This window comes from Crinia signifera, chromosome 4, assembly GCF_055691185.1.
Source record: "Crinia signifera chromosome 4, ASM5569118v1, whole genome shotgun sequence".
NCBI classification, from domain to species: domain Eukaryota; kingdom Metazoa; phylum Chordata; class Amphibia; order Anura; family Myobatrachidae; genus Crinia; species Crinia signifera.
This window is the reverse complement of record NC_139220.1, coordinates 128297350-128325042: the sequence shown is the minus strand read 5'-3', so window position 1 is coordinate 128325042 and position 27693 is coordinate 128297350. Positions and strand designations below refer to the sequence as shown.

Genomic DNA, 27693 nt, shown 5'->3' with positions numbered 1-27693 from the left:
CCTACACACAAAGCAATCAGTGATTCATTTCTAAGCGATCTAGTTAGTATGTATTTGGATTGTTCTGCAGTTATGGCACTCGCAACTGGACACCATACTCTAGCTGAGGTAGTACCAGAAGCCCATACAGTGACATTGTTCTCATTCTGATTGACTCAGTGCCAGGAGTGTTCACACTGGGGACCAATATTTTAGCACTGTGCATATGCAGGCCCGCTGTGTGGGTGCCTTCGGAAACTTGCATAGTCTCCATGTTCCTCGTCTGGGGAGGAGCATTTGCATGCATACCCATGAAAATGCTGGGCAACTCCATGCAAGAACTGACGGGCACCTGCCTTCCAGGGGCAGGTGGCTGACATCATTGGATATTAGCCATCCACCCAGTTCTCGGAGAAGGACGCCGCAAGTCTAAGTCAGCAGAGACGGACTTAGATTTGCGAGCACTGTAGAAATCATTCGATGGTCATTGACCATCAAATGATTTTGGGCCTGCACACTAGCCTGCAAATGGATATATATGCAAATCATCCATTCACAGTGCCGCACGTATATTTTTGGCTGGTCAGAATTACAAGGCGAACTACCGCTGCTTAGCAAACTAATTATTACTCTCTTGTTCGAGCCATACAAGGGGAGTTTTCTGTTGTGTCGGGAGGCCATGAGGTCTACCTGTGGAGGACTCCAATGATCCGACAGAAAACTTCGGGGTGAAGGGACCACTATCTGGAGTGAACTGTTCGTCGACTGAGAATGTCTGCCTCCCAATTCAACATCCTGGGAATATATATACTGCCAACAGGGCCAGTAGATACCTCTTTGCCCACAGCAGCATGTGAGTCACCTTTCATGGCTGCTCAGCTTTTTGTGCCACCCTATTGGTTTACAAATGCAACTGCTGTTGCATTGTCTGGCTGGATGCATGCAGACTTTCTGTGAAAGGCCCCCGATTGGCAGATCGTTCGGTGGATGGCTCACAGTTCTAATAAATTGTGAGGGTGGTCCCCTGATGCACCCAAAGTCCCTGAAAGGAGTGATGCGCTACCACAGTGCCCCATCCAGCTGGCATCCATGGTCACGATCACCCAATTGTGACTAGTAAACGAACAACCCTTCTTGAGATTTGGTGACTGCAAAAGATCCAAACGTCCCTTGACAATACCAGAAACTGTTCTTTAGGTGGAGATGTGAATGATTCTAGCAACCTAGTAGTTTGAGCAGGAGAATGGAATAGTCCAAACTCCACCATGGGAAAACTGGGCACCATCTTCCCTACTACTTTCATGCATAAGTGGATCGATTCCTTGCAATTCTTTAGAAAGAAAAATCGGTACTTGTGTAATATCACAGCGCCCCACTACGCTACATTTTCAGTGTAGGCTAAGCTACGTTGTCAGCGTAGCCCAACGGCTACCTGGCATAGTCAGCGTAGCACGGCTGCCTAGTGTAGTCAGCGTATCGCCCCTGCCAGCTCTCCCAGGGGGCAGTGCTGCCTGTGTCCCCAGGAGTCCTCCTACCCCCCACACAGCCTCCGGCGCAGGCAGGAAGGGAGGCTTCCATCTCCCTGCCTGCCACCACTCCCCGCCTCCCTTCGGCATGCAAATTTATACCAAGTTTTGTGTACTTTAGGACTAAGAAAGGATCGGCGTGCAAATTTATACCAAATCATACCTGGTGTGTTTAATTACTTAGTACTGAGAAAGGATACCGCTTTTAAATTATTGACTATCGGTTTTGGAATAATTTGGCAAATGCGTTAATTTCAAAACCCCACTATCCATGCCAGCCTGAAGCATGGTGAGGGAACGCATTACGCTTCCTCCCGACCTGTTCATACCCACTATCCACGTCTGTGTGGAGTTGACCTTATAAAGTTTGACAAGCGCAGTGAGCCCCACAAGGGGACGCAGATTACTTTACATGTATTCCACATCCGTTCACCACACTTCAGCTGACTACGCTGATCGCGGGAACACTACCCCAAATCTGACAGATATGCTGGCCGCAGGAACAGTACGCTGATTTTGACAGGGACGCTACGCTAACTACGTAACTGGTGCGGTGATATAACACAAGTATCAAAGAATCAGACTAATGCCTGTAATTCCAACATTTTTTTTTTAGGGAAAAAAAAACCTTCTGTGAGATTGTGTCTATGAGAGCCCCCAGGTGCATCATGACGGTCGAGTGAATCAGGCTGGACTTCAATCCGGCATCAATTGTAAAGGATACTGGAGAATTTGTCAAGTGAGCTAAAAGAAGGTCATCAAGGTATGGGAGAATCCATACCCCTTGTAGGTGGAGGTGAGCTGCCATTACCACCATGATCTTTGTGAAGACATGGGGCGCTGTTGAAAAGGCCGAATGGTAGGGCCTGAAACCTGGAAGTGTCCTGGAACCAGAGACAATGCTGCTCTAACTTTATGGGTATGTGGATGTACACAGCCTGGATATCCAGGGATGCCATAAATTCTCTGTTCGATTAAGTGTAGAATTGACCTGAGGAATTCCATGCGGAATTTTGGCACTAGTAGAAAAAGGTTCAAACTCTTTATATTGAGTATCAGGAGGAATGAACAGTCTGGTTTGTTGACCAAGAAAAAGTTAAAAGCAGAAACCACTTGTGAGTCGATATGGCTGTTTCGAGGGCGGTGGCCTTCAATGGGTCTGCAGGAAGACCCATTGTTCAGAACTGGGTTGGAGGCCTGGACCAAAAGGTGAGGGATTAGCTTTGTGACAGTACATCCAACAACCAGGAGTCAGATTTTGAATTTGGCAAAATCCTTGCGAATTGAAGAAGGTGACCCCTTATCCTCAACACAGCCAGACATTGTATTCTGGAGTCAGGCTGCTTTGGGGCTTGTCGACAACTGTCCCAGCCTTGTCGGGGTTTGGCTTTTTGAAAAGGCAGGCTGAACTCTTAGAGATTTTAGCTCTGGTCTTACTTTGGGGCTCTAAAACACCCGAAATGACTGTCTCCTTCGTTTTGAAATTGCTGAGGGAAGGAAAGCTGATTTAGAGGCAGCTATAGAAGCGACAATCTTATCCAATTCTGGAACAAAGCATGGATCATGAAAATGGTAAAGCCCCCAATACTTTTTTTGAGTCGATATCCACAGTCCAAGATCTGAGCCAGAGAGTAAAGCAGCCCATACACGCTGCTTTGTGGGCGTGCTTTCCGTGCTGTACTAGCACGGATCACATTGCATTGCATGTGCATCCGTTGTGCATGCGATGCGATGAAACCTAAGTACAAAAAGTATGTGCAAGCAAATACTTTTGGTACTGTGCGATGAGGTGCCGCGGGAGCGCGCACCTCAAAGCACACATCGGGACAGCACGCTTAGCAGCGTGTATGGGCAGCTTTAGTCTTGCTGCCACCAATACCTTAAGAAGCAAAGACACCCCTGTCCAAAACACTCACTAAAGGTAGGTGCTTGCTTCCCGTATATTATCCAAGAGGGGCAAGAGGTTTGTTCTGCGTGTACCCGACTGCAGACCAGCATCAGCGCAGCGACCTATAGCCATGGAGGGCCATGTCTGAATGCCTTTTTGCTGTTTCATCCAGCCACCTCAAACTTAATATTTTTAAAGCAGAATTAAATTATATTTCCGCCAATAGTTACCAACCAGATCTCTATCGCTGTTGAGAATACAATCACATAAGCTCACTGCCTAGGTGTTATCCTTGACTGAACTTTCCTTTGCTCCCCACATTCAATCTGTCTTGAAATCATGCTACTTGCACCTTAAAAACATTCAAAATTTGCCCTTCTCTTACACAAAACACGGCAAAAACGCTCATCTCATGCATTGATTATTGCAATAGTCTCCTTATTGACCTTCCAATACAGACTCACCACTAGTCCATCATGAATGAAGCGGCAAGGCTAATCTTCCTACACAGTGGTTCATAGTCTGCAAAACTACTGTCAGTCACTTTATTGGTTACCTGTATTCAATACAAAATTTTACTTGCACACAAAGCCATAAACCAAACTACAACATACATGTCTTCTCTCAAAATATCTTCCAACCCGACTTCTACGCTATTCACAAGATCTACATCTCATCCACACTCATTACTCGCTCCCATTTCCAGGACTTTCGAGCTGCACCCACTCTATGGAATGCCCTCCCATGCCCAAGATTTTCCTCCAGTTCCCTGAAAACTCACTTCGGACAAGCTTATCAAATTCCAGAACCAGCCACTTATGGGTCTTCAAACTGCAGCCCTCCTGATGTTGTGGAACTAGATGTCCCAGCATGCCGAGTTTTGGCATGCTCTTATAGGAAAAAATGTGGCAATGCATGTTGGAACATGTAGTTTCACAACATCTGGAGGGCCGCAGTTTGAAGACCCATGCTTAACCTTCCAATAGCATTTCTATCTAATTACATCCCCACATATCTACGCTTTCTTTTTCACATTTTCCATTCTCCTGACACCTGGCCAAACTGCTGGGTCACCGTGTCATACAGCACACCAGTAACCTTTGCATTCTGGTGGAATTAATGCAATAAAGAATCTCTGTATCAATGCCTATTTCCCTATAGATTGTAAGCTTGGGAGCAGGGCCCTCTCATACCTTTGACAATCTGTAAAACTGCGGATTATACTCACCAATAATTCCGTTTCTTCCCATGGCAGCCAAGACCTTGGGATTTCATCCCTCTCCTACTAGTTAGACAGGCTGTTTTTTTTCCTAGGACCTCCCCCCTTCCAGTATAAATCCCAGCTCCTCCCTATCCGCCTTGTCTTTTTACGTGTCTCCTTCTCTATTCCTGGAAAAAAAACACAACAAGGGGGGGGGGGGGAACTAATGGCTGCCATGGGATCTCTAGGAAGAAACGGAATTATCGGTGAGTATAATCCGCAGTTTTCTTCTACGATCCCCATGGCAGCCAAGACCTTGGGATAATACCAAAGCAAGAAGAGGGAGGGACACAAATGGTATGCAAGAATTATTTTAATCTTCAAGGGCACTTTGAAGCACTTGATCTCCAAAGCAAGATTTTGAAACATTAAGAGCATAATGCCTTGTAAATGTATGAATGGACTACCAGGTTGCTGCACCGCAGATATCTTTAACTGATGCTTGAGCCTTCCTTGCCCATGAAGTCGCCATCGCCCTGGTGGAGTGAGCCTTTATAATACCTGGAATCTCTTTGTCTTCCTGCTTATAGACAAATTCGATCAGCTCCCTGATCCATCTAGCCATAGTCTGTTTAGATGGTGATAAACCTTTCCTTACCCCTTCTGGGATAACAAATAGGTTCTTAGATTTTCTGACTTCTTTAATACGCTCCAGATAAATGGTGATACCCCTCACCAGGTCTAACGTGTGCCATTCTTCCTCTTTTCCATCCTTTGGACTTGAGTGAAATGCTGGCAGCGTAATCTCCTGATTGAGGTAGAACGTACTGATACCCTTTGGTAGGAAATCTGGGTGCGTTCTCAACACCACCCGGTCGGTGAAGATTTTCAAATAAGGTTCCTCTATGTAGAGAGCTTGAAGTTCGCTTATTCTCCTCGCGGAGGTAATTGCGACAAGAAACATGATTTCCTCTACCTCCCCATGGCAGCCAACTCATGGGTTAAGTCCCGAAGGGTAGTACTCTGGAAGGAAACAAAAAACGGAACACTGGCCCCTATATAAGCCACACCTCCTAAGGACTCAGTGTCTTTTTTTTCCTTCCAGGGTAGGGGAAGGGCTTACCCTGAGCTGCGGCCCTCTCCGCTGCCTAGAGCAGTTGGGGTTGAGGCATGGATTATAAATGCGGGTCCCCGCTGTCGAGGGCAGTAAGGGGTACCTGGGGTCTGCTGGAGCCGGTGCCCGGAGGTGTTTTCTCTAATGGTTGTGAGCAGTAACGCTGTCCGGCAGCGGCGGCGCGAGCATGGGACCTGGAGGCTGGCGGGCGTCGGGGGTCCGGCGTGTGGCGTCTGACGTCAGAGGCGCCGCGTAGGGACGCAGTGACCGGGCGCCCGTCGGGCGTGTAGCCCAGGGGTCACAGGCTGCGGCGTCTGACGTCAGGGGCGCCGCGCAGGGACGCAGAGACCGGGCGCCCGTCGGGCGTGTAGCCCAGGGATTACATGCTGTGGCGTCTGACATCACAGGGGCGCCGCGCGGACTTCGGGCGCATCACTGTGGCACGACAGGAGGCTTAAAAGCGGCAAATTCGAACTGAGAAACTGCTGGGGAGCAGTGGAGTGTCCGGGCACACGTGCAGTATATTCCAGCAGACGGTAAGACTCCGCTGACAGCGTTAAGCTGGAGGAGTTGGCATCATCCTTACTGTGTGTCATTGTTTTTAGCTGCAGGCTATTAAAGCTGTCAGTATGGATGAGGAGAAAAAGCAGCAGAAAAAATCAGGGTAAGCCAGAGAGAGGAACTATTTTTAGGAAGCATTAATGGTACTGACTATTATATGTGTGATTTTAGATCAGATACAAGCAAGGGGCAGTCGGAGGCAAAGGCTAAACATAAGAAGCATCACTCTGCTAAATGCAGCCTGTGTGATAAAGCCCTGCCGGATAAATGGATAGGATCCGCGTGTAATGCCTGCAAATTAACCCAGCAAATGGGTATGCCTCAGATGACTGAATTGGTGTCTATGCTGAAGACCGCTTTAGCTGACACTTTTATGACTAAGCAAGATGTGGAAAGAATGCAAGCAAAAAGGAGTAGGGCGTAGCTCTCAGGGGGGTCCCAGGACTCGGCTGAGGGCCCAGCTCTTAGAGAGGAGGAAGTAAAAGAAGGAGAAATAACGCAGGATAAGGCGGAGGCAGACTTTAATCCTGTGTTATTGGAGAACCTGTTGGTTCTTATCAATAAGTCTCTGAAAATAGAAGAGACTCAGGAAGAGGAGAAATTGCAGGATCTGCTTTTCCAGGACAAGAAGAAGAAGAGCAAGACATTTCCATTATCAAAGCCGCTGAAGGAAATGGTAGACGAAGAATGGAGACACCCGGATAAAAAAGTGGCGGTGCCGCTTAGGGTATCTAAGATGTATCCATTCGATAGTGAGCAGGTGAAACATTGGGAGGAGGCCCCAAGGGTCGATGCGGCTATCGCAAGAATTTCCAAAAAAACTACGCTCCCACTGGAGGATGCAAATATTTTCAGGGACGCGATGGAAAGGAAGATTGAGGTCAGTCTGCGGAAACAGCACATCACCTCGGGTGCAGCCATCAAGGCGTCCGCAGCTATGGCAGTAACAGCCAGGGTAATGAGGTCCTGGTGTCATGACCTAGAGTCAGACACGCTGGATGGAATTCAGAGATCAGATCTGATAAAAACCATCCAGAACATTCAAATTGCCGTGGAGTTTATGTGTGATGCGTCTGTAGATGCAGTAAAACTAGCGGCAAGATCAAGCGCTACTACAGCGGTAGCAAGAAGAGCGCTCTGGCTTAAGCCATGGGCAGCAGATACGCAGTCAAAACAGAAGCTGTTGTCTTTGCCGTTTCAAGGGCAGTATTTATTCGGCTCCAAGCTAGATGATATCATCACGAAGATCTCTGGTGGTAAATCAGTGTGGCTGCCACAGGATAAGGGGAAGAAGCCCTTTTTCAATAGATCGCTTAAATTCCAATCACCGGAGTTTAAAGAAGTGAGAACGTATAGGCCAGGGAGAAGCTTCAGAAGGTCTTGGGCGGCAAATCGAAGCTTTTTTCGGGGCCAAAGGGGCAGAGACGGAAGATATTCCGCAAGGCACTCTAGCCAATGACGCCAGAGCGGCAGTTGGGGGCAGGCTGCTGCAGTTCAAGCAGGCTTGGTCCCAGTCTGTCCAGGACAAATGGGTACTCGAGATAATAGAATCCGGGTACAAAATAGAATTTGCAAAGTTTCCGGGTTACTGGAAGACGGAGTCTCCAATACCTCGGGATACGCGGGAAAAAACCGCGTTGCTGGACAGCCTACAAAAAATGATCAACCAAAAAGTGGTAGTGAGAGTGCCAAAAGAGCAAGAATGGAAAGGTTGCCAATCAAGATTTTTTTATAGTCAAAAAGCCTTCAGGAGGTTTCAGGACTATCCTGGATTTGAGAAGAGTAAATGCCTTTATCATAACGAAAAAAATTCAGGATGGAATCACTAAGGTCTATCCTACCGGACATCGCGGAGGGGTCATTTTTGACGACAATAGACCTTCGGGACGCATATCTGCACGTACCGATACATACGGGGCACCACAGGTACCTAAGATTCCGTCTTGGAGGGGTAACATACCAGTTTGTCGCCCTGCCATTCGGCCTGGCTACATCTCCAAGGACGTTTACAAAAATGCTGGTGGTACTGGTCGCCAATCTGCGACAGCAGGGGATCTGCGTGTGGCCGTACCTCGACGACTTGTTAATTATGGCGAGAACAAGGAGGGAGGCGGAGAGAAGCACATCGCAAGTAAGGCAATACCTGGAACTACACGGGTGGTTGATAAACCAGGAGAAGAGTCAGCTCATCCCGGCGAGTGTAGTAAAGTATCTAGGCGTCTGGATAGACACAAATCGCATGACAGTCAAACTAACAGAGGACAGAAGGGAGAAGTTAAGACGCGAAATATCTTCTCTCCAAAGCAAAAAAGTCGTTTTTTCAGGAGACTGCATGAAAGTGCTCGGCCTCATTTCGGCGGCATTAGATGCCGTACAATGGGGTCGGTTCCATATGAGGGCTTTCCAAAACTGCTTCCTTATGCAGTGGGATGGCGATGGAAAAAACAAATTTCAAAAGATTGCCCTGTCAAAGAAGGCTCGTCAAGATCTAGCATGGTGGTCGGTCAGACGGAGACTAGAGGAAGGAAGAGTGTTCGCAGTGACGAGACAGAAAGTGGTGACTACGGATGCCAGCCTGACAGGCTGGGGAGCGGTCTGTGGAGAGCAGATGGTTCAGGGGGTCTGGACCCAAAGAACAAGAATCAAGCACTCCAACGTCCGAGAGATGAGGGCGGTGCTTATGGCCTGCATACACCTGCAAGAATCCCTAGTGGGAAGTCATGTTGTTGTAAGGTCCGACAACCAGTCGGTGGTGTCCTACCTAAACAGGCAAGGGGGGACAAAGAGCCGAGAGCTCATGGCGGAAGTATCAGAAGTAATATCCTGGGCAGAGAGTCATGTAAACAGTCTCACGGCAGTGTTCGTGGCAGGCAAAGAAAACCTGCAGGCAGACAGCCTCAGCAGGCAGCTTATGCAGCCGGGAGAATGGGAGTTGTCCCCAGAGGTGTTCCAGCAAATCATAAAGATGTGGGGTCAACCTCAAGTGGACCTCATGGCCACAAGGAAGAATGCAAAGCTCCAGAGGTTCTTCTCAAGACATTGGGATCCCGGGGCAGAGAAACAAGATGCGCTGACGGCAGTATGGGAAGCGGAATTCGTGTACATGTTCCCGCCGTTTCCTATAATAGCGAGGCTATTGAGGAAAATTCAGCAGGAGAAGGTGACTGCAATAGCGATACTTCCGTACTGGCCGAGGAGACCGTGGTTCTCCAAGCTGCTGGAGATGGCGATAGCGATAGCGGACCCATGGCCCCTGCCGGATCTGAACAACCTAATAGGTCAAAACAGGTTATGGAGGGCACAGCCCCTTACCTGGAAACTGACGGTTTGGCTGTTGAGACACAAATGTTAGAGAGGAAAGGGTTTTCCAACAGAGTAGTAAGAACCTTGCTCAAGGCCAGGAAAGGATCTACGTCCATTACGTACCATAGGATTTGGAGAAAGTACGTGGAATTTTGTAGGTCAAAAAACAATCAGGCAAAGGAAGTAGGGATGGTGCTGGAGTTTCTGCAACGGGGGCTAGACAAGAACCTGTCCGTGAGTTCGATTAAGGTACAAATCTCGGCCCTGTCGGCCATGCTGGACTGGAAGCTAGCAGATAACAAATACATTCAGAGGTTTATTCAAGCAGCTAAACGAATAAAGCCGTCCTTTCATAACCCGCTGGCGCCTTGGGACCTTAATCTGGTCTTGAATGCGTTAGTAGAAAAACCTTTTGAGCCGATGCAGGAAGTGTCATTAAAAATGCTTACTATGAAGGTGGTGTTTTTAGTCGCAGTCACATCTGCGAGAAGAGTTTCGGAACTCCAGGCTCTTTGGGCAGAGCAGCCTTTCCTGAACTTTTTTCCGGACAAAGTAGTCCTAAGAACGAATCCGCAGTTTCTGCCCAAGGTGGTGTCCGCCTTTCATATTAATCAGGAAATTATCCTGCCTTCGTTCTGCACGAATCCTGCTAATTCAAAGGAGGAAAGGCTACATACATTAGATGTAGTTAGAGCATTAAAAATATACTTGGAAAGAACTAAAGCTCATAGGAGAACGGAAAGGTTGTTCGTGCTGACCGAAGGAAAGAATAAAGGGCAGGGGGCCAGCAAAACTACGATTTCAAGATGGATCAAATCTTGTATTGTGGAAGCATATAAAGTTAGGGGCCAAGCCCCACCTGTAGGCTTAAAGGCTCATTCAACAAGAGCAGTATCGGCCTCCTGGGCAGAAAAGGAGGCGGCGTCAATTCAGGAATTGTGTAAGGCAGCATGCTGGTCCTCAGTACATACCTTCACCAAACATTACAGAATGGATGTAACGGCGTCGGCAGATGCCCGGTTTGGTAGGAAGGTGCTGAGCGCAGTCGTTTAATGTGAGGTGAGGTAACCTCTATTATTATTATTTCGTTATTGTTATTATGCCCACCCTGAGTGGTAACTGCTTGGGTATTACCCATGAGTTGGCTGCCATGGGGAGGTAGAGGAAAGTACAGATTCCTACCTGTTAATATGCTTTCCTCTACTCCACCATGGCAGCATTATCCCGCCCGGTTGTTGGTGGTAAAAAAAAAAAAAAAAAAAAACTGTTTAAGTGAGATGTAACTATGTATATGTTGGCTATTTAATTAAGACACTGAGTCCTTAGGAGGTGTGGCTCATATAGGGGCCAGTGTTCCGTTTTTTGTTTCCTTCCAGAGTACTACCCTTCGGGACTTAACCCATGAGTTGGCTGCCATGGTGGAGTAGAGGAAAGCATATTAACAGGTAGGAATCTGTACTTTTCCATGTAAGACATTTTAAGGAAGTTTCTGCTAGAGGTTCAAATGGTTCTCTCAAGAGAGAGTTCAGCACTAAGTTAAGATCCCACTGAGCAACCAGAGATCTCACTGTGGGTCTCATTCTCTTGACTGCATTGCAGAATTTCCTAATAAGAGTCTCTTCTGTCAACCTTATGTTAAGCAGGATGCTTAATGCCGAAATCTGTACCTTTAAAGTAGACAGGGCCAGACCTGACAAATATCCTCTGAATAGAAACTGTAGTATTTCAGGAATAGAAGATTGCTCAATTCTCTCCTCTGAGCCCCTCCAGCGAATAAATGCCAGCCATACTCGATAGTAAGCCAATGACACCTCTTTCCTGGCCTGTAACTTTAAAGATGTAACTTGCTCTGAAAGACCTTCTCTTAACAGCTTCCCCTCAATTTCCAGGCCTTTAGCGATAATATCTCTGGATTTGGATGGTTCACCGGTCCTTGAACAAGGAGGTTTGGAATTGCTGGAAGAGTTAAAGGCTCCTGTATTGATAGTTTCAGAACTGTCGCAAACCAGGACCTTCTCGGCCAAAAAGGAATTATCATTATGACTGTTACCTCTTCCTGTATTATCTTCTTTAACAACCTGTGGATCAGCGGAAAGGGTGGAAAAATGTAGCCCAGTTGACAGGTCCACTGTACTGAAAACGCGTCCACTGCTGCAGTTTGGGGCAGATACATTGAGAAGTATTTTCTTACCTTCTTGTTGATGTTTGTCGCCATCAAATCTACATCTGGTTCCCCAAACTGTTTGACTATCTGCTGGAACACTTTCCCATTCAACTCCCATTCTCCTGGGAGGATTTTGCTTCTGCTCAGGAAGTCCGCTATCACGTTTTCTTTCCCTGGCACGTGAACTGCTGTGAGAGATAGGACATTCTCCTCTGACCACGCTAGAATGTTTGACATCACCGACATCAATGCCTTGCTCCTTGTGCCACCTTGGTGGTTGATGTGTGACACCACCGTCATGTTGTCTGAGAAGACTCTTAGATGTTTCTTTCTGATTCTGTGTTGCAGACCCATCATAGTTCTCCAAACTGCCTCTGCTTCTCTCCAGTTTGAAGATCTCTGACCTTCCACTTTTGTCCATAACCCCTGGATGGTTTGAGCTTCCGTGTGGGCTCCCCAACCTTGAGCACTTGCGTCTGTTGTAAGTGCAAGAAACCTGGGGAGATCTAAGGATACTGCTCTGTTCTCCATCTCTTGGTCTATCCACCATAACAGTGAATTCTTCACTGATACCTCCAGTCTGATAACTTTTGTCAGTGGATATTTTCTTTTGATGAAGGGAAGCAATGCCCACTGAAATTTTCTTAGTCTCCAGTGGGCCCACGGAGACTCACTATCTGTCCTAGGGGGGGGGGGGGAGGCGTATCCATAATGTAGTATATAGCAATCAATCCTAAGGAGGATATAGTAGTATATTAAAGCCTAGAAGTCCAGACTTTGTAATCTTGCCATAGAGAAAACACACCAATATAAAAGGAGGTACCTTAACACTGACTCCAATTTCCCAAGTGCAGCAGTCTTTCCTTCAGTAGCTACCTGCATGCTGCTGCTTACACTCCCAAGGTTTAAATAGCTTGCACGCTGATTTTCCCTGCGGCGTCCAGGCCGGAAGTGCGCCACGCGCGTGTGCTTATGGGATCTGTAGTTTACCCGCCGTAAGCCATATAACCTGCTCCTGGAAGTCACGTGTAACGCAATGCATTCTGGGAGCTGTAGTCCGTTCAGCACGATCCGGAAGTCCCGGCCACGCTGAAACTCTGCTTACCGCCGGTGTGCTGAGACGCTGGAGACTCACCCATAACGGCGCTCCTTACCTTTTTCTCCTGGACAGGACTCATACTTGGCCACGCTTCCAGTGTTTCAAGATGGGCAGAAAACCTCTTGGTCCACGCTCCCATATCGCCTTATTCCCCAGAGTGCTCCCTGTATCCTAAGGTAAGCTCCATAAAAAAAAAACCTGCTCTGCCTACCTCTAACTAAATAAAGGAGACAGGAAAAAAAGACAAGGCGGATAGGGAGGAGCTGGGATTTATACTGGAAGGGGGAGGTCCTAGGAAAAAAACAGCCTGTCTTAACTAGTAGGAGAGGGATGAAATCCCAAGGTCTTGGCTGCCATGGGGATCGTAGAAGAAATAAGTGTTTTATCACTGTCTCCTATCGTAAAGAGCAACAGAATATGCTGCGCTATATAAGAAACTAATAAATAAGTCCAAGCAGCTGCACGAATGACTGCCCCTGCATTAGTATAGATAGATTGTAAAACGCCAACACATTTTATTGCCAGTGTCTTTGAGACATTACATATGATAGGTAGGGTGGTAACTTTACCTAGCCTGGTCACATGGGTGTCCACAGGAGGTGGAACCTCCATTTTTTCTGATCCTCAGGTGGAGGATAAAAAAAAAAAAAAAAACCACAGGAAATGTGGGAAGACTGCCGGAACTTTTTCCGCTTAAAGAGCAGGGCCTCCAAAGGAGATTGAGGACCAGATTCTTTAATTTGTACAGTCTGTCAGATTTAAAATCAGACTGTCAACCCTGGACTCTGTCATGAGCTCATCGGACGTGGAATCATCCTCAACTGGGGAATCTGTATCAGAGTCCTTGTCCAAGGATTCTTCAGACGTAGATCCTTCCAAAAGCAAGGCAAGTGAGGTGTCACGTCATGCACAGTAGCACTCGATCCAGGAGCACATAAAGAGTGTTTCAGTGAACAGGATACCTGTACCAAACCCTATACAGATTGGGGACCGGCTTTTTACCCATGCTGGTTCCTCTGGCTGAGGAGGAACCTGGGTAATAACTGGAGTATGTGAAGCTGCAAGTTGAGACGACAGCTCCCTTATTTCAGTAACCCAGTCAGGCTTGAAGTGAACCTCTGCAGTAGCCTGCAGACTGGGTCCCAGCACAGAGCAGCGTTCACAAAACACCAGTGTGGCTCTGCTCAGCACATGCAAAATTTTCATTACATGAAGTGCATGTACAGGTGTGCAGCGTTCCCCTCCTTGTGCATTCCCTTTCCTGAACCCTTAGATATTTCAGGAAATCTGTGTCCATAATTTCCCACAAAAAGTAGCCCCTTATACACACACTATGGTGAGAGTAAGAAAGTACTGTACAACAGGCACTAAAAGAAATGAGTGACTATACACTGTATGCCCTGATAGCCAGCACAGGGTGATGTAGATATGAATCTTCACATTAATTGAAAAATAAACAAAAAAAAAAAAAAAAAAAAACACACAACACCAGACAAACAATGCAGAATATGTACAGCAACTTCCACACAGAAATAAATGCACTTATTCCCAGCACCAACACAAGTGAGGCGAGGTCACTGAACACAGTGAAGGCAAAGGGGGCGATTATATCTCCTGCTGTCAGCCAGACCCTCCCGCAAGTGCTGATGGGGAGTAGAGAAGCACCCGCAGTGGGAACCCAGGACGAGTCAAAGCTGAGGGAGGGGGCGGAGGAACAAGGTTAAGTCTGTCCCCTCCTGGAACCCCAGAGTCTCGGTGCAAGGCCTTGTTCGCAGGCTAATATTCACTGGTGGTCTAGCAGTTTCTCAGCATGAGCCGAGTATCGCCAGTATCATTTTAAATACCCAATCTGGGTCACAAAAAGCACTTTGAATTAGGATAATCTTACATTTTCTATACCGTGGACCCAAATCTAGATATTTGCCAACATATACAAGAGTGTTTCAGTGCCATTGGGAAGCCGCATGTTGACTGCCTGGCCACAACCCAGGCTATCCAACCCTCAACTCACCACAAGCTTCTTCCCATCACAAACCACAGATCCCAATTCCAGACTCATTTGTGGTCACTGCCAGTGTCACATCTCGGCTCAGGCTTGTTTCCAGTGGTTCACACTTCCAGCTCTCCCGATACACCTTGACCCTATACTCCTGTCCCCAGAAACTCCTCTTCCAATTATAGAATTCATAACAGTAATTTTAAAGTTTGCTTTGGTCTTTCACCTGTTCTGCAACCCAAGTACAAGGTTTGAAAACTCCCCTCACAATCTATTGTAACACCCTCTGTTGCTAGTATCCTAATGAGCAAGTTGGTCAGTAAGTTAATCACTGCAAAATCTAAAAGGCCTCTTCTCTCTGCCTCAGAATCCACCTATGGACAGCAGAGGTGCAGTGCTAGGTCTGTGGCTCTTGGTCATCTGTGTTTCAGCATTGCCGCTATACAGATAAGCTTATTCCGAAGTGTAAATCTGAGATCAAACACCGTTGAGTTCTATTCCAGAAAAGAAAAATCACTGAAACATTTGTACAATATATTTGCTCAGAAAGTATATTTATTTACTTTGTATTTTACTACCATGCCAAACTTATCCATAGGAAATATTCGATCATACTCCGGGCATTCGGTGTCACATGGCCAAGTTCAGCTACCTGGCAGCTTAGTCTGAGCTCATGTAGGTGGAATATTTGTTTTCACCAAATTTACACATTCGAAACAAGTCCAGGCACTGGGAATCATCCACTTTCCTAGGCAGGCAGTCTCAGGAAAAGCCTCAAACATTAGGTTGTTTGGACTACAATAGCCCGAAACTGAAGTTGCTGTAGTCCACTTTAAAAGCACATGCTGCCGTAACAAAGTCTGATGCACAATAATTTAATTTGTATTAACACGTAATGCTGTGGCAAATATCTCATGAACGCGTTAATCCAAGACACACAGGCCAGGAGGTGACACTTGCTGCATGGGGCACCATCTTTGTCCTGATTGCAGCTACAAGGAGGATCCTTTCAGGGGGAAAGTAAAAAACGTTTTCCATGTAGAAGGCCAGATGCAGATAGAAAGCCACAGTCCAAACTACAACCTAAGGGATGAAAACAGGGAAATTACAATTAAACACTCAGCTAAAGTATCATAGCAAGACTGATTAATAGGCATAATTTGCAATGGAATAATGCAGCAGTTGCTAGGATTCCAGTCACTAACACAATGGAGACATTTGTTTGCATACAGGAAGAGTAATTCTAAGCAGCACCACACTTTTCTCCGTATTCAGAAGATAACAGCAGTTACCTCTGAATCGGTATGCCACAGTAAAGAAACCTTGATATGAGTGAGGAACGTGTAACGGATGAGTGAACATCTGTCGAATAAAAGATACGCAGATATTCCTAGCCTCACTACATTGTTACGTAAGTAAGGTAGGAACATTAACATAACATAACGTAGGACACATGCATCAATTTTAACATAGAAACCTCCTAAAAAAAAAAAAATATTCCACCTTGCTTTTGTCTTTAATTGTTAATCTCACGATGAATATAAAATAGGAGAAAGAAACCCATAGGTGGAAAAGGAGAACACTTTTAGGATAAGTATCCGACCAAACTAGGATTCTACGAATCTAGCGCCATCTTTCTAACTTATTTTCCTTTTCTTAGCCTACTATTTTGAGACTTGAGGGTGTAGTCCAATTTGGTGAGGTTGAGGCAGCATAAGAAGCAGCGCTTGAGGTTTTGCCCGAACAAAAATTCCACAAATATTATGAGGTTTTGGAATTTCTGTACTATAACAAGGTTATTGTATGGATCTCTGTTTATGCTACTATATCTAATAATTGTTTTTTTTAAAGAAATAAGGAATTACTAAAGCAGTTTAAAAGTTAAGGAGCACCAATCCCGGCGTGCATTGTGGGCTTAACTAGCACACATAGCATCGCATCGTATGCCTTGTGCATGCGATGCTAGAAAAAGCTAGTACAAAAAGTATGTGCAGCACATACTTTTTGTACTGTGCAATGAGGTGCCGCGGGAGCGCGCACCCCTATCGCCGGCATTGGTGCGTGTGTGGGCTCCTTAAGTCCAGAGGATGCCCAAACTAACAGTATATACACCAAGAAAACATGTGTAACCTTGCTCGAACACTAAAACACTGACCATCTGTATAGAATACTTACGTGATTTCTCGGAAAGCCCGTTTCTCCACATATTTCACCTTATGCCGCCTCTTGAACCTACACAAAGAGCAGGAAATGGTCAATTTTAAACTCCATTATGCAAAACCCTTTATGAAATAGGTGCAGTGTCACACAATTCTAAATTAACATGTACTTCCTATACGCAGAATATTCAATATTTACATTAAGCACGCCTCAAAAAGATGTGTTGATACCACAGACGCATTTACTATAGACAAGCCCGATGTAGGTTTTTACATCAGTCTGTTTTCTTTTACTTGCTTTACTAAAATAGTCACTGCCTGGCTCCCTTTGGTCATTATTACTTTATATGCCATGTCTGATCAGCCACCAGCCTTGGAGAGAAAGTAAAAGCATAGTTGGGATGGTGGCAGATTTACAGATGGGGAGGTCCAAAGCACATATGGGAGGGGATAACATAGGCTTGCATGGGAATTAAGTAGGCAGAGGTAATCAGGGGGGTGGGGGGTGATTTCATGAGGATGGGTATCAGAGGTAAATATGACAGGGAGACGATAGGTGCACATAAGGAGAAGACAAAAAGCACTTGTGGGGAGGGGGACAGAGGCATGCTTGGCCAGACAAGAGGTAAAAGCACTCAATGTGGGTCAGTGGCATGCTTGGTGAGGTACGATACAGGGGTAAATATGGGGAGGGGTACAGAGGCACTCAGGGAAAGATTAGCCTAAACTACAGACGGCTCATTTAAGAAGGTGAAGCAGGAGCATTAAGGAGAGATGGGGGTCAGGTGAAATAAAGCTCCAGGAAATCGCCGCAGCTACTGCAGTACCACTCTTGGCCATCATGTGCACTGCAGAGCACGAACTGATATCACTCCCTAAAACACTCCCTAAAACAGTCACTGCTCAGCTCCCTATTGACGAAGTTCTCGTTATCCCAAACAACCAACAGACAGCATATATCTAGGCAGGTAATGGAAAGTTATAATCAGTTTATAGATACAGAATAAAACTATAGTGTAGATCTGTTCCTGAATTTCGAAGATTAACAAGATTAAAGTCCCCCTATTCAACCCCAGTGTGGTACCCCTCCCTGTTCTCTCTCTGACTTAGGGTTAAAAGTACAAAGAATCATTAAAAAACAGAGCTAAGCATTATACTAGTCGGTCTTTATAAGTACAGAGCCCCGCCAGTCACAGTACTTACTTTGCACGCTCCCTTGGCTCTATGAGACTTCTCTTCTGGAAACTCTTAAACCGGTCTCTGGCAACGCTCCCCTCAGGCTAGTGATCAGATAAAAATCAGGTTACTTTATCCAGGTGACGAAAGTTATAATTCACAATAGGTCTACTATTCTATAGAAGCTAAATACTTGGTCTCCCAAGAGCATTCCTGTAGCCCAATTCTCAAGCCCAGGACAATGGCCATGGTTCTACACTGAACTTACCTTTAGTTTTCTTAGTGAATCTGCTAGTTCATCACTCAGCTGAAGGTCTATAGCAGGCTCCTTATACCTTACAGTGAAAAAGGTGTTAGAGTAAGTTAAAGAGCAATATAATAATCTTGTCTCTACATCCTTACACAAACTTTATGTAAAGCAAATTAAGGTTCACACTTTATATTTGCTTTCTGTCTGTTTTATAGCAATAATAAATAAATCTTAGCCAGATTATACAAATGTGCACAAAACTTATTTTGGGAATAAGGCACTGACCTATACACCTGTTTAATTACATCAGGGAAAACAGGGTTGCACATGAACAAGAACACAAGGCACCATGCAATGCGCTGTATTAAACATCTTCTGCCCTCAGACCCCAGGGTGGGTAAACACCACAACCCCAGGGCACCCAATGGTGACATCACATTTCCAGCTATGCTGAAAATTCTCACAGCGCAAGGATGCATCTCATCACCGGGCAGAGTTCAGGAACCAAGTCTCCCTTTCCTTTAAGAGTTCTACTGGATCATTTTGAACAAACCCTCCAAAGCAATGTATTTCAAGTGAAAAACAGATCACCCCCATCTTACTTTAGGCGGCCTAGTCTCCGTGGCAGTAAGGCCTGTGCTTTGCGTTTCTCCTCTCTGAGCTTCTTGCGCCGTAAGAGCTCTGCTTGCCTAGATTTCATCATAGAGTGAAGGGACTTAAGCTGGAACAGTCCCTGGCGCCGCAGTCTCGCAGTCTTTTCTGCATCTTGACGAACTTTCTGGGGAATGAAAAGGGAAACCACTGTTACTGCATTTTCCCAACTAGATAACCACATCAAACCCAGGGTTAGGAGAAAGCACATCTTTAAAATATACAGATTTAACAGTTTAAAAAGTGTTCCTCTACCAGAAATATTCTGGAAAAGACCAGTTCTTACAAGACTTTCCATGCAAAACAACTGCTCTTTCTAACAGAGCAGGACACTGATGAGTGCCTCATGTGCAGCCCTCAGACCCCAGGGAATGGGTAACACCAAATCCCCAGGGAACCCATTTTTCGCATCACATTCCTGCAAGCAAGGCAGGACGTTCTCACAGCGCAAGGATGGGTCTCATCACAGGGCAGGGCCAACAAACCTAGGGCTGTAAAGGATGGAGTCCAGCTATGTATAGATGGTTAAGAAGCAGTGTCGTACCTTAAGGCCCATACACACTAGAAGATATTTGTACCAATATCACTGAGAAAGGGGCTTCTGAATGATATTGATGACAATATCTTCTAGTGTGTATGCCTAATCATTAAAGCGCACCCACACACAGTTATCGAGCGATTGCATCTGCCTAACATGCAGCTCAATCTGACCACTTGTTAGGCACAATCTGACCACTTGTTAGGCACATCATTATGTTCGTACACTGTGCCCAACAATGTTAATGCCCTGTAGCCAGTGCATTGCCACCTGCCTCCTCTCCCTAGAAAGGCAGGGGAGTGGAGCAGCAGCTCCAGCCACCAATGAATCAATCATTTTTCATTCCCCCTTGCGCACCAGTTTATAATAGTATTCTCCCCGCAATGTAATATAGCATACATGTACTTTGATACGAAGGTAAAGAATGGAATGATTAAACATCTACAGTGCGTGCATGCATTATGGCTACAAAATAGATATCGCCTCATCTCTCCAAGGTTACATAATAATTGGCAATAGGGGCAGATAATACCCAATCTGTGGAATGTGTGCCTTTATTAACCAGTGTGCAAATAAGTTTGCAATACTGGAGTCACTTTAAATAAAGTTGAAAAAAATAAAAATAAAAACCTGGTCAATCGGGCAAATATGAGATATGGGCTAATGCGAACTCACCAGAAATTTGGCCTCTTTCTCCTTCTTCCTCTGCCGCTCTGTCTTGCGCTCTCTCTGAGGCAGGGACACTGCCTTCTGCTCTGCACTCTCCTCTCCTGACCCTTCATGGTCAGACTCCTCCACCAGCCCCTCACACAGCTCATGGAGTTTACTTTCCTGTTATTGGAAGATGCAAAGAACGGTCAGATTTTCCAGAATCGCAGATCTGCACACTAACATTTTATACTTTCCATAACCATTCTCTACCTTGCTTACCATTACTGGGCTCTTATAAGAGCAGATAGAGGATATGTATTTGGACATTTGGGAAACATGTAATGGCAGAAGGCACTTGCAGTTATCCAGCACAACTTATACAGCCACTGGAGAGGTCCGATTTCAATCTTTTTGGGTTTATATGAAGTTAGTTTCATTAGACAGTCAACATTACCTACAGAAAAGGTATGAACACTTCTAAACACCCCCCCCCCTAACTGATCACAAGCAGAGCGCAGCCTACTCACGGCAAATGCAGGGATTTTATATATCCTTATGTAGAACATAGTAAGCAGAGACCAAAATACAACACAGATCTGTTTTCACTGTAACATCCTCAAATACCCACATCTACGTTTTTTGGACATTGGCAAGGAGCAAGAGGGAAATTGGGTGGGGTCCTTTTAGGATCTCCATCAATATTTGCAACAAAAGAATGGGGAATTTTTGCTTTATGAAAGTGAACAGGTTGGAAACAAACCTCTGTGGACAGTTCAGCCCTTGGGGGTAACTTCACTTGTCTCAGCAGTTTTTCCTCCTCTTTCACAACCTTTAGTTCCAGCTCATGAGCACGAAGCAGCAGCGCCTGGAGAAACAGATTAGCAGATTGAACTCTCATATATACTTACATTAGTTTTCAAAATTAAATTTCCCACCATCAGGAGGGAAAAATAAAAATAAAAAACACCTTTGGAACAAAATCTGCATAACAATGTGACCTTGCATGAAGAGTTAAAAAGGGACATGATGCTTCCATGTCCACTTCATAGGGCTGAGGATTCAGGTAAAAAAAAAAAAAAAAAAAAAAGAAGGATTAGATATGCCACTAACCTGATGTGATTCGTATGTGGGGTTGTAGGAAGCCCCTGGAGCAGGAATTTCAACAGCGGGAAGCTGCGACTGTTTCTCCTTGAGTTTCTCCGGACGCTGTAGAGAAGAAATTGGTTAGGAGAAGCGGTCAGAGAAAGCCATCACACAGGATTTTTATTTTACACATTTCTGGAAGGCACGCACATTTGGCAAAGCACATGTCAACACCAAACAAGCACATTTGGCACCAGGCAAAAATTACTAAACACCAGTGACGTTTGCAAATGCCTCAATCATGTCATTAGTTCCTACTGAAAGGACAGGCATCATCCAATTGAACGTTAGGGTTGTCAACATGTCTGCCTTTGCAATGAAAGCAATGGGTAAAAAACAAGAGGTTCCAAGGGGCAGACTAGATGGGCCAAGTGGTTCTTATCTGCCGTCAAATTCTATGTTTCTATGTTCAAAACATCATTCATCCAATCTTCCTTAGGACACTCACCTTGACTCTGCTCTTCTTGGTCTGTTCCAAATACCATTTGTCTTTTCCCTCAAGTGCAGAATCCAATGGATCTAGAGAGAAAGTGATTACAGTCCTGTATGAGTCCCAGAGGTGTCAGATATTGCCTAGGTCTACATTACACCGTTCATAGAAATCCACTTACTCTTTTCTGCCCAGAGATCATAGAAGCCGCGGGATGGGTCATTGTTTGCTCCATCTTTGCACGTGGGCTTAGGTTTGTTTAGCTGGGCCAGGAGAAGTCTCTCTGGTCGTGGCAGAATTCCCCTCTTTTCTGATCTCTCCTCTCGTTCTCTCTTCCGCTTCAGTTTCCTTCCATTAGGCACTTGGTGAGAAGTAATGCTGTGTGAAAGGGAAAAAAGAGTGAGAACAGCAATTCCTGAACAGTTTCTGACATCCCTGAACAAGCTGTGCTGAAAGGAACTCCAGCCAATTTTTTAACTTCAATGATCAATAAAGTGATCAGACTGCCACCTACTGCACAGGAAATGTATAGCTGAACATCAAGATTTTGGGAGATTTTCTTTCTATCAGTAAGGTTTTACCATTTTGGCCAAATGTTAAGACAATGCAAAGAAAAAATAAATAAAGTGCAGCCTTAGCATGTTGGAAATGCCAACATACATGCAACAGTTTACCCTCAGCCAGTACACTTGCAATGTATTAGTAACTGGACCACTTCCATATGTATTAACTTTAGTTTATGAAATTACCATCACAAAATGTTTAAACTGCTTAATATTTAAATAAGTAAATATCAGTGAAAAGTTTTTGCTTGCCTAGAAATGGTAAAATTCAGTTCCCAATGCTGTAGCATTTTCTCTAGATGCCAATGTTTGCATGCTGGGAACTAGAAAAGTATATACAGGATACCAGGAATGCACAGCATGTTACAGCAGCCAGCGTGATGGGCGGTAGATATTTCAGCCCCAACCTATGGAATGCCCTTTCATGCACAATGAGACTCCACTAGCATCTAAACTTTCAAGCATTCCATGAACTCACCTCTTCAGCCAAGACTATCATACTTAGGTGCCTGAGGGTTATTTTGGCCGGTACTTATGTTATATAGCTTAGCTTCCCTTATGGATTTGCAAATTGGTGGGACGGCTATGCCATTACTCGTGCCTGTCCTTATGTTTCGCTCCTATTTCCCTATAGACTGTACACTTCCAGCAGGATCTTCTCAGAGCCATGTATGTTACCCAGTTTGTATTATTACGGTCTACAATTGTAAAGCACAACAGGATTTGCTGAGCTATATAAGACAGAGTGCAGAGCTGCAGCAAATGGCCAGAAAACAAATTCTAGAATAAAGATGCTTTTTGGACACATGGAACAAGGAATTTTATCTAGCTGTGTATAATAATCTAATAGAAAACACACCAACAGGATTAGAAGGTTTATAGAGGATGATCATTTATGATAACACTTGATACAAACATATCGAAGTGTTAATGATTACTTTAGCAGGAAGTACAGGAGTCTTGGCTATAAAATATTCACATGGAAACCTGTATCAGGCTACACTAATAGACCGCACAATAAACCGTACTTTAGAATAGAGGCATCCTTTTCAAGGCATAGAAGTAATGAGCACATGAGTGTCCCTTTACCCTTATACTAGAGAGTCTACATACATCACACATTAAAAAGGAACATTGCAAGGAGAGATCAGTAATTCAAGAGTTAATGAACCGGAATTGTTTAATGGAGGAAGCAGTTGAAACTTTACTTACATGCAAGTCTACCTGCAATCAGTAGTGCTGTATGTTGTAACTGCACACCTTCACTACTGTAACCATGCATTTTTTAAACTAGAGTTCCTGAGTCCGCTGAAAATAACCCATTAGATCTGAATATAGATTATAATAAATGGAAGCCATACAGAATATGCAGTGTATTTGCTCAAATAGTTTGATATCGCACCAGTGGTTGAACACGTTACTGTTTGTCAGTGGATATACAACAGGATTAACGTCCAGATACGCAATACCTCTTTCCTGTTGCACATTGGTTATCTGAATAGGTCGGTGACATTACAAAGAAAAGCATTGCAGTTTGTACATCTGTAAACTTTACATAGTTCTGGACTTTATATCTCTAAGGTGGGGGTAATTCACATAGCTGTAAAGGTATTGAAAGCAGTGACATGTGTTGTGTCCGCATCATGTTTAGGTAATTATCTTGCCCTATGACCAATACCTTCATTACTGGAATAACTGGTAATATTCACCACAGCATAAGACGCTAATACAGAGCTTTGTGGGTAATTTAACTGGCTCACAAGATTAGACTTTTTGTTGTATGATCACTATGGTTTATAGTGTTGGGTGCTAATCCAAGTTTGTAGACGCTACTAGAAGCCTGCTTTACTAAAAGAAATAAACACTGAGACAACTGTAAATACCCAGTATCACCGTTCTGTTGTGTAAAGCACAACAGAATTTGCTGCGCTATAAGAAACTTTATAAAATAACCAAATTGCATGCTGTGAGAAGCAGGACACTAGGAACAAGCAGAGACAAGCACCAGGACAGATCCCTCAAATATAGGACAGTCAGTGTCTATCAGTTACTTAGTAGCAGTATTGCAGGACATACTCTTTGGGTGGGGGTACTTTGGAATCCAGCTGTAGAATGAGGTCTATTTTCAGAGGTTTACCACGTTTCTTTATCTTGACATCTAAAAAATAAATTTACACCGTACATCAGTTCCACAAACTAAGTCAGCAACCAGGCCTACAATATATAATGTAAAATGTCCTGCATTCTCCTACTTCTAGGATCAGAAATATACCAAATATGTTATGCTGAATAGAGACTCACATCAATTTCAAGAACAAATTTACCTGACCTCGCCAACCTGTGGCTCTCCAGCTGCTGAGAAGCTACACATCCCAGTATGCTTTGCCATAGTTTTGCCATTAGGAAATTCTAAAACTGTGGCAAGGCATACTGGGATGTGTAGTTTCATGACAGCTGGAGAGCCACAGGTTGGCCAGGTGTGGCATATTGCACAGTGTGTACACTCCTTTACTAGTTTATGGTAATAAGCATACAGATCAGCACTCACCTTTTACAGGCTTTACAACAGTGTCCAGAAAGAACAGGCTCTCATCCGCCTTCTCTGCTAGTAGACCCCTGTGGGAAACAAGTAGGCAGTCAAAAGGACATTTCACAATAACAGCCACCCATCTTCTCTGCATTCAACATAGATGCAAGCAGGAAAACCAGCTAAAGCGCACCTATTAATGGCAGTTTTCAGCTTAAGGTGCATACACTGCAATTTGTGACCAGTTTAGTTCAGGTCGGCCATACTGAACAAAAATCGGTCAACATATTAATTACACAGGTTCTGTGGCAGTTTAAAAACAGGTGAAATGGAGTCTTGAATTCATGAAGCCACATAACCTGTGTAATTAATATGTGTCCGGAATTAAAGGGATGAGGTGGTAACCCTACTCAGACACCATTTTTTTAATTATAAGTAACAGTTATTAATATAGAGCACACATTAAGCAGTGCTTTAGAGAGAAGATTTCAACGTTCACTTCAAGCCCTGCCCCAGTGGGGCTTACACTCTATATTCCCTGCCACATGCATTTATTCCAGGCTACATTTTGTTAGGAGCCAATTAACCTACCAGTATATTTGTGAATTCTCCCCACGCAAGCATGGGGAGAATGTACAAACGCCTCAAAGTTAAGGCTATGGTGGGAATCGAACCAATGACTTCAGTCATGCCCCACTTGCCACAGCCTATCCCCTCTTGGAGGCTATTCCCACTCGCAGGGCTTACTTGCATCAGCAAGGAGTCTCTCGCCCTCAACCAGGAGAGCCGGCTTTCCCTTCGGCCCTCTCCCCCTCATCCAGGAGACTCACTGACCCCCGCCCAACTTCTTGTGATCATATCCAGGGAGACAGCTCTCCCGAATCCTCTAGCAGACTCACTCACAACCCAACTACCAACCCCGTCCAGTCTCTCACCCCGCCGTCCGCTCCTGCAGCCGCACGTCGTCCAGGAATTCCTCCACGTCGCGGACATCGCTGTGCCCCCTCCAATTCTTCTTCTTGTTCCTGTTCACCCGCTTCCGCTTCGGGGTCCCTTTCTTCCCGCACTTGGACAGAACCGAGAACCCGAGAAAGTCATCTCCCTTCCCTGCCACGCCGCCTCCACCTGCCGCCGCCATCTTCTATCACGTGGGCGGAACTAACAGCGGAAGCGCGTCTAGTTCTCCCCAAGCTCCAGGCTGCGTCATCTCGTACAGCGCGCCCGGTGACGTAATCACGGCCCCACTAACGTCTCGGTCACGGGGAGGAGCCGCGCACTCGGTGGAACTGAGGGAGGGTCACGAACTCTGACCCGCCGGGAACCGTTTACGGCACATAACGGTGTATACGTCACCTGACTACCGTACGACAAGCACATAGTTTCACGAACGCAGGTAAGATACGCCCGGGCGAGACAGGATGCGGCGCGGGTGGGGAGAAGGCTGTGGCACGGCGTGCGCCAGTGCCACATTGGGGCACCGCGAGTTCTCCTGCTCTCACGCTACCCCCACGTGTCCCGCTGTGTATTACCACGACCGGAACGTCGTGAGCGTGTGACGCTTTAACCCTCTGACAGTGACCTCTGACCTCCACCCGACAGGAACAGCTTCCCGAACGCGCGGCTCCCTTCCCCCTCGCTCCTATGCTCGCGCCCCGTCCGCCCTCCCACCTGTGTGTGCGCGCGCCTCGCTGTGTCACCACCACCGGCGCGTGTACTCGTCTCTCAGTCCTCCTGTACAGATTGAATCAGATCAGTGTCAGGCAGAAAGTGAGGCCGCGGGCGGCTGATGAACCTGTATCGGTGTGGGAGCTTCCTGCACTACACCACGCTGTTGCTCCTATGCTCACCTATGTAATATAGTACAGCAGGGTCCAAACTGATCCTCAAACTTTACCAACAGTCCACGTTTTCCAAACCACAGCTGGTGCACAGCTGTAGTCATTACTTACTATCACATGTTTAAACATGCTACTTTCATTTCTACTATAAATGCACTGGTTGGTAGAACTTGAGGACAGGTTTGGCCACCCCAGGGTGCCACATACAAGGAGAGTAAAGGTGGCAATGCACTGCTGTGATTTATCGTAGCAGTGTATGGCCATCCGATCCCTCGCAAAGGTCCCTGGTGGCAGGATCGCATGTGATGTATCGCATGTTTCCCGCCACCGCCAGACTCAGGTCCGATGCGAACAGGCCGCACCTGATAGGACATCAATGGCATTTGGGCTGATTTCTCAAATGGATGAAACATACCTTCTAATATGACCCTCTCCAGGGGGGATGGAGTGTTCTATTCCTGGCCTTTCCTCTTAATATTTGATTGCCATCACCAGTGTTGAAAAACACCTTTCTTATGCATTAATCTTTTTAAAAACAGGTGAGTATTATTTGCATATAGATATGCTCAAGTACCCGAGTTGCCTTTTATTTATGTGCAACAACGATGCCATGTTATGGAACATAACTGTGTGCCATCTACATCAGTAGTTCCCAACCCTGGTCCTCAAGTACCCCCAACAGTGCACATTTTCCAGATCACCCAGCAGGTGCACGCATTATTCAGACACATTTTAATAAAATCCACAGGTGGAGCTAATTATGTTACTTGTGATTCTGTGAGGAGATCTGGAAAATGTGCACTGTTGGGGGTACTTGAGGACCAGGTTTGGGAACCACTGATCAAAGATTATGGGATTGATTCCATTAACTGCAAGGAACAGTGGGGGATTTACAAATCAAAGGTATGGAAACATCGGCATTAGCACCTCATCTCT

The 27693-nt window shown here is 45.5% G+C and overlaps 2 protein-coding genes across 4 annotated transcripts in view; one reads left to right on the top strand and one right to left on the bottom strand.

Moving 5' to 3' along the window:
- Positions 1–15366: 15366 nt before the first annotated feature.
- On the bottom strand, positions 15367–26486 carry NOP53 (NOP53 ribosome biogenesis factor). The gene is made up of 13 exons (XM_083182419.1): positions 25855–26486; positions 24941–25008; positions 24469–24550; positions 22011–22207; positions 21848–21918; positions 21367–21462; positions 21017–21121; positions 20281–20436; positions 19019–19194; positions 18435–18501; positions 18194–18270; positions 17007–17063; positions 15367–15914 (listed from the first exon to the last, which is right to left on the bottom strand). The coding sequence occupies exons 1-13, from the start codon at positions 26055–26057 to the stop codon at positions 15908–15910; spliced, it is 1362 nt and encodes a 453-aa protein (XP_083038545.1). The 5' UTR covers positions 26058–26486; the 3' UTR covers positions 15367–15907.
- The window catches only part of NR2C1 (nuclear receptor subfamily 2 group C member 1), a 52467-nt gene continuing 50884 nt past the window's right edge, over positions 26111–27693 (top strand). The window contains exon 1 of one of the 3 annotated variants that reach the window (XM_083182416.1): positions 26111–26312. The gene's annotated coding sequence lies outside the window, so the exon portion shown is untranslated. Of the gene's footprint in view, positions 26313–26425; positions 27297–27693 lie in introns of those variants that run through there. The other 2 variants (XM_083182418.1, XM_083182417.1) reach the window with 2 other exon arrangements.

What these genes read in the sequence shown, in the direction of transcription:
- NOP53 (XM_083182419.1), bottom strand. Translation starts at nt 26,057, where the DNA reads ATGGCGGCGGCAGGTGGAGGCGGCGTGGCAGGGAAGGGAGATGACTTT. An exon ending in CTGCAGGAGCGGACGGCGGG is followed by an intron (nt 25,009 to 25,854) that starts GTGAGAGACTGG and finishes TGTTTCCCACAG; the next exon opens with GGGTCTACTAGCAGAGAAGG. An exon ending in ATTCACTAAGAAAACTAAAG is followed by an intron (nt 18,271 to 18,434) that starts GTAAGTTCAGTG and finishes TCTGATCACTAG; the next exon opens with CCTGAGGGGAGCGTTGCCAG.